The sequence below is a fragment of the Pungitius pungitius genome, chromosome 13, assembly GCF_949316345.1.
Source record: "Pungitius pungitius chromosome 13, fPunPun2.1, whole genome shotgun sequence".
Classification (NCBI taxonomy): Eukaryota; Metazoa; Chordata; class Actinopteri; order Perciformes; family Gasterosteidae; genus Pungitius; species Pungitius pungitius.
This window is the reverse complement of record NC_084912.1, coordinates 1355349-1367227: the sequence shown is the minus strand read 5'-3', so window position 1 is coordinate 1367227 and position 11879 is coordinate 1355349. Positions and strand designations below refer to the sequence as shown.

At 46.7% G+C, this 11879-nt stretch overlaps 1 protein-coding gene across 1 annotated transcript in view; it reads left to right on the top strand.

Moving 5' to 3' along the window:
• Window positions 1-509: 509 nt before the first annotated feature.
• The window catches only part of LOC119214400 (contactin-associated protein-like 4), a 33779-nt gene continuing 22409 nt past the window's right edge, over window positions 510-11879 (top strand). Inside the window, exons 1-2 of the mRNA XM_037466156.2 lie at window positions 510-772; window positions 10519-10629. Coding sequence (XP_037322053.2) covers window positions 688-772; window positions 10519-10629 — 196 coding nt within the window. The 5' untranslated portion in view covers window positions 510-687. The remainder of the gene's footprint in view (window positions 773-10518; window positions 10630-11879) is intronic.

Genomic DNA, 11879 nt, shown 5'->3' with positions numbered 1-11879 from the left:
CTTTTATGATATTGTGTGGTGGTTTTCAGATAGAGACGAGTGTGAAGTCTCTGTGCCTCAAATGTACAAAGGCTGGAAGTGGGAAAAATACTCAATGTATTCCTCTTATTTTAATGTCATTTAGTATTTGTTACTTGACATAAGACTCACTGTAAAAATCACTTGATATATATGTATATATATATACAGTCCAGCCCGAAATATATATATATATATATATATGTATGTATAAACTATTTAATAAAAATTTAGAATATATATTGTAATTCTGTACAATATATTCCTGGTTTAAAAGCAAGAAATATGTCACTAGGTTTCCTTCGTTGGTTCGAGCTAAATATACAGCAATAATTATTTGAATAATCACACACCCGGTGGGATGCTTTGACTTCAAGTCCTCCTCCACGACTGAAGTACCGTTCATCTCTCTCTCTCTCTCTCTCTCTCTCTCTCTCTCTCTCCCCCCCCCCCCCCCCTCTCTCTCTCACTCTGCAGTGCAGCCGAGCCGAGAGAGCATCCTCCGCTGTCATCGCCGTGGAGACGGGCGGATGCTGCTTTCCCTGCAGGAGCAGAAGTGCAACGTCCAGGCAGGCATCCGGGAGGTGTGGAGAAGACGAGGAGAGGCCGCCTGTCCCCCCTCCCCTCAGCCCGGCCGGGGGCTTTTTTTAATCTGCAGCATCCCTCACCATGGAGCTCTGGAGTAAAGAAGTGTGGGGAATTGTCGCGCGGGTCACCCTGATACTGCTCAGCTGGAGCGGGGCGGCGGGAGCAGGTGAGCAGGCGGGGAGCTGGTGTTTGGGCTGATGAACGTGTGACAGACTTGATGTTTTTGTCTCTGTGGAGAAACTTTAGTTGTGCGTTTTGTGAAAAGACACTTGATTCAACACACTGGTTTTAGAGCTTTAACACTTTATTGGAAAACATGTTGCTGCTCAACACTTTCCTCTCACTCACACGTAATAAACTGTTACCCTTGAGCAAGGCACGCCAGCCTCAGCACGCCAGCGGCTGAAGGAAGTCTGTGGTTAAACTTTTGCTTGTAATTTAAATATATATATATATACAATATAATATTGTTGTCTTGGTGCTGGGGAGCAAATTGAAATCAGTGTTGTTGGAAGAGACACAAACGACTGTGATCATTTTCGTGTTTGATATTTTTGGGATGCTTTCATGATCCCTCCAGATACGTTTGTTCCTCAGTAAAATCATGAATATAATATCAATGCATTCATCATTTTACTGTAGAGCAAAGAAAGCTGCGTGAAAGTCGTCCCCTGAAGGGCTCAACGGACGTCGCCTGGTCAGTGAGTCGTGAGGGCTTTTAATGGTGTGAATCTGAATGGGACGGAACAGACACGCGTCACATGTCACCCCACATGACATTTATTTCATGCATTTGAACGGATCCCACGTGCCAGCGGGGTCACGGTAGTCAGTTGTTAGTTATTTATCATCATTTAATTCTTTGCATTTTGATTATTTATATATAAATGGTTGTATACTTCTATCTGCATTTTGATTATTTATATATAAATGGTTGTATACTTCTATCTGCATAGACTTCTTTGAACACTAATGTGCTTCATACCTCCTTACTGTCTATGCATCATTCTGTGAATGGGCCTTCAGGCAAAAGCCTATTTCTAAACAGTTTATTTTGACTTAATGTGCTGTGATTCTTGAGAGCAACACAGACGTGTGAATATAATCAAATTAGTGTAAATTTGAAGAAGAAAAAAAGGAAGTCCTCGGCTGCTGTGTATTATTCATGAGACGCTGGAGAAGAAGCCGAGGAGAAGCTTCCTCTCGTATTTCCTCTTTAGCGCCATTTATGAAAATGTGTGTTGGGGGGTGAAGAAGAGCCGTGAAGACGAGGGGGTCGAGGCTGCGTCGAGTCAGTCGGCGATCGGGATTCATCAAACCCGGGGACACGCAGCTTGAGTGATAAAACCATCAGAGTTTGTGACCCATTGATGTTTTGCTGAAGGCCATTCCCACTGGAGCTCCCAAACCCACACTCATTCATCACACCTTCATCGGCTCCTGGTCCGTCCGAGAGGCCGTGAAGTTCAGTAGAGGAGCGGCTTTGAGGAGGTGAACCCTCGTGGAAGGAGGGAGGACATGGCTTTAGGATCCAAACGAGCCACAGGAAGGCTGAGATAGACGTGACCTTTGACCCTGGCATGAAAAAAACGTTCAAATATGTCATAAATCTTTTCCATGAATCCAGAGAGAAACATAATGATGTTGATGATGAAGAGAAAGAAGACAGAGTAGACGTAGATGAAGGATTTGATGATGATGATAATTGTAATGATGATGATGATGAGGAAGGAGAAGCAGATGGGGTAGGTCATGAAGAGGAATATGGTGACAAAGACGATAAAGCTGGAGAAGAAAAATAATAGTAATCATGAAGATTATGACGGATTAAGAGATATTATGAGGATAATATGAGGAATGTTATTATGAAGATGACACTGATGAAGAGAGGAGAGAAAGAAGAGCAAAGAGGGAGTCTGGAGAACAAAATGATGAAGACAAAAACAAAGATGAAGATGATGGCGAAAAGAAAAACGGTGTTCAATTTTTTCCTTCTAAATAATAAAAATGTTGTTTCAGTTAAGACAAAGAACCAATATTTTAAAGCTGTATTCTGTGGAGTGACCAGCAGGGGGCGACTCCTCTGCTCCCATAGACGTCTATGAGAAAATGACTCTACTTCTGTGTAGTGACCAGCAGGGGGCGACTCCTCTGCTCCCATAGACGTCTATGAGAAAATGACTCTACTTCTGTGTAGTGACCAGCAGGGGGCGACTCCTCTGCTCCCATAGACGTCTATGAGGAAATGACTCTACTTCTGTGTAGTGACCAGCAGGGGGCGACTCCTCTGCTCCCATAGACGTCTATGAGAAAATGACTCTACTTCTGTGTAGTGACCAGCAGGGGGCGACTCCTCTGCTCCCATAGACGTCTATGAGAAAATGACTCTACTTCTGTGTAGTGACCAGCAGGGGGCGACTCCTCTGCTCCCATAGACGTCTATGAGGAAATGACTCTACTTCTCTCTTGATTTATTCCCTCAGTAAACATTGTAAACATGAGTTTATGGTCTCAGTCTCTAGTTTTAAGTCTTCTTCAATGCAGCTTCATGTTCATTTAGTGAATGATGGTCCATGTGGAGTCAAACATACCATAAAGAGTGGATGCTTTAGGGCGGGGCCTAACGCTGATCGACACATTTCTTCATGCTTTTGGGTTTCGTCGCCTCGCTCCACAACTTACAGCAAAGGAATTGATCCAGCAACCAGAAAGAAAGGTCAATTAATGGCGGGCGTTTCTGCTTCTGTTGTACGATTGAACCCGTGCTGTTGGTTTATTAACATGGCCCCCTGTTGTCTATCTGCTGCCAGCATGTGTGCTCAGAGAATTCAAACACCAATCTGTCATTTGGTAGAATCTGTTTCCCCGGGCCACGGTTTAAGGAAACATGAAGTCACTGAGGCTGACGGCGTATGGCTTCAGCCTGCGAGGCGCCGGCGGCCCGCCCTCTCGCTCAGATCAGCCGCGGGGTTATTAAGCGGCACCGGTAGCGCAGGCTGCGGCTGACGCTGAACACAGCGGGACCGAAGCCGCGTGGAAGCCACGGCTTTAAGATGCAGCGCGGGCGAGGTGTCTGGCGAGCAATTTAATGACTCATTTAATGAGATGGAAGCCACATAAAGGAGGAGAAAACCTGCAGTTCCCTTCAGAATGCCTGAAACTTTCTCCCATCGTCAACTCATTTTCACAGTGTTGCAGGTCAGTTGTGATTCAATGCAACAAAAATCAGGTTAATTTAGGGATGTTATATTATTTAAAAATAAAATAATGTGGTGTATTTCCTCTCTTTTGTGCAGAAACGTGCAATGTTTTGAGCCAAGGTCCACAGTTTGTAGTAGAAAAAGAAAATAATGTTGTGTGTTGCCCCAAAGATGTGTAGCGATGTAACACACACAGAGCGATGTGTAACTCTGGGGAGGAAGATGTTTTACTGAAGTAAAGCTTTGACCCCAGAGGGGAGCGATTAAAAGAGGTCGGCCACAAATACTCCATCCTCCCTCTGGGCCTCCGGGTCCTGCAGGTCGGCGAATGAAACGCCTCTAAATGAAATGGTACAAAAGCATCTTTAAGAGGAGGTCCTGCTGATGGGACCAAACCGGACCCAACCAGACCCAACCGGACCCAACCAGACTCAATCGGACCAAACCAGACCAGACCAAACCGGACCCAACCAGACTCAATCGGAACAAACCAGACCCAATCGGACCTAACCAGAATAAACCAGAATCAACCAGATCCAACTGGACCCAACCAGACTCAATTGGACAAACCAGACCCAAACAGACCCAACTGGACCCAACCAGACCCAACTGTTCCAGCAGAACATCACTCAACAATCTCTGCATCATTGTTACATGTCCCCATGTTTTGTGTCTCTGCCTTTAACTGTGAGTGGGGGTAGTGTTTTGTTTTTTGTCATGGCTTACAGGTGTGCAGTGCTGGTTGGCTGTTGGCGAGGAGGCGTGGCTGTATAAAACCTGGGGAGCAATCAGCTAACGAGCTGGTGGCCTATATAACCAGCCTGGTTGAGGAACAGAGGAGAGAGAGAAAGAGAAAGGAGAGGCTGTGTTTTGTTGTATGGCCTGGCTGACATTGTTTTGTGTGGGATCTGGTCGAGTGAGACCCAATGGTACTCTACCTCAGTTCTGGAGAAGGGTCAGGTAGTTCAGCCCATGGGTGTACATTTTCCATCACGTAGGTAAACCTTTGTTACACACACTAAGTTAGCTGGGTGGGGTCACCCCTGTACTTTTTGCAATAGAGAGGTGAGCTGGTTAGGGATAGATTGTGTTAGGCAGGGAAAGGGGTGTAGAGCAAAAGGGACCTTTTGTTTATTTCCTTACTTTGACCCCAATCCCCCCAATCCCCTTCTCCTCCCTGATTTGGTTATGTGTGTACCTTTTGTTTTGTTGTTGTTTGTTTGTTTGTCACCTACTAAATGTCCCACGGGGACCAAACACAAATTTTACGTGTCAGGACTCATTTGTTTCAGCTGCACCCCCCCTCCACACTACTTCACTGTCCACTGCTGATTATACAGGGGGCGCCAGCACAGGTTTTTACGTTCCCCACCTGTAAAACGAGTTCCAACCTAGGTGGGAACGTAACATGGGGGCTCGTCCGGGATCTTTTGAATCAGCCTGTGCACACACTCTGTGTTTGTAGCTTTGGATTGTGTAAAGTGTGGTAGTGGGTTTAGTGTGTTTGTTTAGGGTGACTCATAAAATGGCCACCTTTGAGGGAAAAGACTTTCTGGATAACCCTACATGGGAGGGTTTTGAAAATTGTAGAAGAGTGGATTTAGAATCCTTGGCAGCCCAGTTGGGTGTCTCTGTGCCAAGGGGATTTGTTAAGGCGGAGGTACGTGCTTTAGTGTTGGCCGCACTGCTTGAACAGCAGGTGCTAGTTTTGTCTCAACCTGTGTTTGAGGAGGGGGTGGATACTCCGGGGTCCCCGGATAGACCTCCTGAGGCTGAGTATAAGGCCCCGGCCACCTTGCCTCGGTTTGATCCCTTCTCTCCCATGCCTTCTGCTGTACCGCTACAGCTGGACGCCGAAGAGAGGGCTCAGATCCGAAAAGAGGAGCTCCAGCACAAGTTGGAGATGCGTAAACTGGAGTTGGAAGCTGAGAGGGATATCCGAATAAGGCAGATGGATTTTGAACTGCGAAAGTTGGAATTGGACGCAGAGAGGGCGAGGCTTGCCGCTGCCGCTGCCATGCCCACTGGGGGATCTTCCGCTCAGAGCGCTGCAAATACATTTGACATCAGCCGGCATATTGCTTTAGTTCCTCAATTTTGTGAGACTGAGGTGGATTCGTACTTTAGTGCTTTTGAACGTATAGCAGTGGCCTTAAATTGGCCTAGGGATGTGTGGCCACTGTTACTTCTGTAAAACGAGTTCCAACCTAGGTGGGAACGTAACAATCACGTTAGATTTCTCCTTCACAGGGGGAAATGTTTGCGAATCACAAAGCAGAACTTTGTATATTTATAAAACGATCTCGCTGAGCTCAGACAAACCACAACTCAAACTAAAGCACCAATAACGCACATCTTATAAAATAATAGCAAGCTGCTTCTCAGAGTCACATTTTCTGATCCATCAGCACAGAACCATGCGGCCTTTGGTTGCGTTGCTCTATTTTCCACTGAGTCTTTTAGGGTTTTTTGTGCCGTGATTCGGCTGAAAGGAAAAAGCCCGAAGCTGCTCGTCCGTCTCTGTCCAAATGTACAAAGTGTATGAATGAGAGAGAGAACCCTGCTGTGAAAACAAATAATCATATTCAAGTCTTTTTTTTTATCATTCGCTAATAGCTAGCAGCTATTTTAGGACATGTGCTGTTGGATTTGGTGTTTTAATGAGTCTAATGGTTTTAATGATGAATATTGAAGAGTGACAAAAAATAATCCCTTTAGCCGAGGACTTTTTCCTCTTCTGCTCCTTTTATCCACACGTCCATCCACACATGAAAATGCCACTAATATTCTTCCCTATTCTTAATGTTAGCGACTTCTTTTTCACGAGCCAGATTGCGTCACCTTTTCAACACGCCACATGAGGGTGTTTGTGGAGACCAGATGAAGGTTAAACCTGCGAGATTCAGAGTATAAAAGGATCTGCAGCCTCGGGGGGTCAAAAGAGAAGAATGGTGTGTAAAGTATATATAGTATATATATATGTATATGTGTATATATCCTCCAAGTATATGTATATGTGAGCTGATATTAACAAACAGCAGGTAAAGGAAGGTGTTTCTCAAACAGCTGTCAGAGGGAATCTATTGAAGTGATCTCAGCTCTCTGGGTCAAAGTCATCAGTCAGTGGAGGATTTTACAATAATAAAAACCCCCATCAGGATTTCAATGTTCACGCAGCAGCAGCATCAAGAACCTGGAGCTATGACGGAGTAACGTCAAAAAGAAAAATAGAATTGTTAAGGTTTTGAACATGTTTTAATATGTATGTATGTGTTTGGGCCTTTTAGATCCACGGAGGGGGGGGTTGATCCTCTGTCAGATCCAAATGAAGGGTTTGAATGTGGCCTGCGTGACGTTGGAATCGTACTTCTGCTTAAACATACGTGTTGTGAGGAGGACTTTAGTGAATCCCTGAACTCTCCCCTCATGTTTGCGATGCCCTTGTTCTGAATTAGATGCGAGTCCACTGAGGACCTGCATCCGTCAGCAGAGTAGACAGAGAAGACCTCTGAGATCACTGCTGCTTACCATCGACTGCAGGCGCTTTTCCAGCCTTAAGATTCTCCGGCAGAGAAGAGGTCAGGCCCCCCAACCGGGGGGGCGGGGGGGGGGGGGGACTACAGACGCTCTGCTCAGCCAAGTGTATTTTTAATCTGTCAAGAGGGACCAGATCTAGAACTTGAGCTCAGATGTTGTTGTTTTTTTCACACCATCTCTTTGTTTTTTTTATTCAAACCGTTCGGCCAAGAAGGGAATTTAAACCTCAACTACCTCCTCGTCGATTTCAAACATAACAATTTTTTTTAAATGCAGGTAGTGTGCACATACATGTAAAAACACATCAATGAGTTATTTTTCATACATGCGTGGGAAGGAGCAGAAGAATACAGGACTGCATCATCAGCAATGAAAATGTTTAATTTCAAATAGAGGTTATTAACATGTAATAATACAAGTAAAGGGCCCAGAACAGACCCAATACTGTATGCCTCATCGTGTGCATTGGTGCTGTGGGTGTTTGCATGAGTGCATCCACACCTCGTGCAGCAACGCGTGCTGAATAGTTTACACTGGACCAGCTTGAGATGAAGGGCCGGGGTCGTCGTGCCTCCGCCTCCGGGCCGCGGCGTCTCCGTGGCTGTTTGACGGACAGGCTCCTTTGCTCCCGCCAGCGAGACGTGCGGGGAGGGGGGGGTCAGAGAGGTCAGAGCCGGAAAAAGAAACTCAAAAACAAGACCAGTCGGATGAAGTGCAGCCCGGCACAATCAAGGCAAATTGGTTCTCTGGTAGAGACCTGTCAATCACAGCAGCCCCCGCCCTAAAGCATCCCCTGCTTTGTGGTCTGTTTGAATCCACACGGACCGTCATTTACTGAATGAACATCTTGTTGTTTTGAAGAAGACTTGGAGCTAGAGACTGAGACCATAAACGTCTCATGTCCACAAAATCAAATGAGTCCGTTCTTGAGTCCAAGTGGACAATCAACGACCTCGAGATCTGACAGAGCACAACATTTAATTGGAGGGAAGAGCTTCTCGGTCGAAATCTGGGATCGAATTCAGCGCAACGTTTGGCAAAGCGGTGATTTGTGTTGACGGTCAGGGTTCATGTGTGAGGGCAGGTGTGATCACTGTGCTCAGAGACGCATGCATTGAAGGTAACGGTGTGCTTGTCCAACACCCCGAGAGACATTCTCCACCCCGTGAGCGTCCCCCCCCCCCCCCCCCCCCGCTGCTGGAGTGCAGGGAGATGCTCATCGGCTTGATCTGATCGAGGCTGTTGCTGATGCCCCGGAGCAGAGGACTCTCTGTGTGTGCAGGCTGCCTGTGAGGTTGTTTTAACGTTAAACTCACCGACAACAAGAATATTAACTCACAATAGTTTCTATGTGGGCACAGAGCTGCTACGCCACCCGTCCTTTAGCCATTAGAGTCCTCTGTGTCCCTCTGGAAAGCTTCTGCACTGTGTTTTAAACTGTCTCTGCACAGCCACAATTAGTGCAATCACAAGGTAGCGCACCCCCCCCCCCCCCCCCCCCCCCCTCACCCCCAGGCGCGTCCTGCATGGGATCTATTTGCATTTAAATGAAATCATAATTAAGTATACGGATGTCTGTTTTAAAGGCCTTTGGAGTGATGGAGTTGATTAGAAAGCGAACCACAACGAACGAGAGCTTTCAAGGAAATGAACATTGTTTTTGAGCCTGAACAACGTGAATCCAAAAAAAAAGGTAACGAGTGTGGACTCTCCTTGAGCCTCTCAGGAGGAAACCTGCAGGTGGGGGCGCAGAATTAGCCATTAGCTCAGAGCAGCGGATTTAGATGAGAGAGTGGATTATTCTGCACTGAGGCGGCAGCAATAAAACCAAACCTGCTTCAAGGTAAAGCCGCGCACGCCGTTTTTGTGCATTGAGGGCCGCCGGATGAAGAGTGCAATAGTTAGTTTGGCTCCGTGATCAATACCCGGGCCGCAGGTCTGACATTTGTTCAGAGTTCCGATGTGTGACCCGCCTGCAGATGGAGGCGCCGACGGAAGGAAATTACGCTTGTTTTTCTTCAGATAAAAAAAAATAGGTTTCCTTTCCAGATACTATTTGGCCAATCAATAATGTTTTTTTGTGGGAACATTTCAAGGATATAAAGGAGACATACAAACAGAGGGGGAAAAAACTGCAACAATTGGACCAATAAATTGAATGAAGTTTGACGAGGCGGCTCTCCAGAAACAGCCGTGACTGAAGCTGTGGTTTAGTAGAAACTGAAGTGAGTGAGATCTTCAAACGGACCTCATCAAAGCCTGAACCACGGCGCGTCACGTGCTGGTTGCATGTGATGTAATCAGGTAACTAAACCACTCGGTCTAGTTCCTCGGTTGCGTTTGATTGTAATTGACTTTTAATTGGCCTTGTTTTCATGAAGAGGTCCTGGATGTTCCGGGTCTTCCTGTGAGACAGGTTGGGTTTCGATGCTTCTGCCGGCACCGTGTGGTACTGATGATACGTGTCCATATCGTGTCCCTGCACAGAACATCACTTGCTTTAATAGCTCATTGATTTTGTGAGCGTGAAAATCATTTCTGTCACTCACAAAAACCTCCATCGCACCAAAACATGACAAAAAACAAAGATGGTTCTTTCTTGTTTCTGTGATCCGATTAGCTTTGGATCCTATTTGTAAACCACACAGAAATATTTACATTCATGAGCTTTCAAATTAATTAAATTGGACAAACTTAAGTGACCCTGTGGAGCCTTGAGCTGAACACCCCCCCCCCCCCCCCCAATCTGATAAAGGATATCTCCTCTATCAGTGACAGGGAAATATCTCCTGAGAACGCGGGTATCTCCTGGAGAGATTATTTTAATGAAGGATCTTGAGCTGCTGTTACTTTGTTTGGTGCAGATTTAATCGCGTTGCTTTCATATTGGATTCCTGCCAGTTCAGGACTTCCTCCGAAGCTTTGACTTTGGTGCGTCTTTCAGGGGACTTTTGTTGTGTCGGGCTTTTGTTCCTCATTGCGTGTTGTTTGCTGGATGCGAAATAAACAGCGTTCGCCAGAGGTCAAGTTCCACCTGAAACCTGTTGAGTCGTGATGTTCTCTCTCCGAGCCCGTCGGAAGGATGCAAACAAAAGCGGTGGAAGGATGATTTTAACCCGCCTCTCTCTCCCCCACCTCCCCCCTCCCCCCCCCCCCCCCCTGTCCTGTGATCCAGAGGCGTGCCGCCGCCCGCTGGTCTCCGCTCTGCCGCCGGCGGCCTTCAGCAGCTCCTCCCGGGCGTCGGGCAGCCAGGGGCCGGCCTTCGCCAAGCTCAACCGCAGAGAAGGTGAGTGGCGCCGAGGGGCCGCCCGCCTGCTTTCTCTTAACGCACCTCCTGGTGAACACGCTTTCCCACAAGCGGGAGACATGGGGGAGAGGATTCTGACCTCCTTCAAAAAGCTCTTTTATTCATCTTTATTTACTGGACTTAGACCAACGTACGCCACAGTGCGACATTTAACACCAAACCATCTGTTTACGGACCCACACAAAAAGGAACAAAATAGGTTTTTACTGCTGGATTCTTCAGTCGGTTGTCAATAATCAATAAGGTTGTTTACAGATGGTTTGATGGATGCTCACACTTCACTGGTCACAGTGTTTGACGGATATTATTCATCAGTAAATGAACAGTTTCCTCATTTTTTGGGCCGTTTTATTGGCGGCTGAGAGGAGCGAAGGCGAAGAAGCTCCCTTCTGTGGCGCTGTGTCGCAGCATCAGCACCGCTGGCCTCGTAACCAAGGACACAAAACGCATCACATCGGAGGCGAGTCTCAGCGGGACGCCGGCGGTCACATGACGGGGTCGAAAAAACAACCCCCCGGACGGATCGGCTCATTTACACTCGTACCACAGACAGGAAACAGGGGGAGAAGCTCTTTGTCTTCTGCACATTAGAGGATCTGAATCTCTCTCTCACACACACACACACACACACACACACAGACAGACACACACACACACACACACACACATGCTGCGTTCCTCCACTTCGGTCGACCTGCAGATCCGAGTTCAAGCTGCGTGATGAAGGATCTGCTTCTGAAGGCAGAGCGCGTTTGAGTAAGTGGGCGGAAGAAAAAGGGATGAAGAATTAATGGAAGCAGAAGGCAGGAAAGTCCAGTAAGGACACTTTGTTTTGTTTTGTTGTTTTTCAAATTGATTTACAGACAAGAAAAAAACCTTGGATCCATGAAAATACACTCACCGGCCACTTTATTAGGTACCCCATGCTAGTAACGGGTTGGACCCCCTTTTGCCTTCAGAACTGCCTCAATTCTTCGTGGCATAGATTCAACAAGGTGCTGGAAGCATTCCTCAGGGAGTTTGGTCCATATTGACATGATGGCATCACACAGTTGCCGCAGATTTGTCGGCTGCACATCCATGATGCGAATCTCCCGTTCCACCACATCCCAAAGATGCTCTATTGGATTGAGATCTGGTGACTGTGGAGGCCATTTGAGTACAGCGAACTCATTGTCATGTTCAAGAAACCAGTCTGAGATGATTCCAGCTTTATGACATGGCGCTTT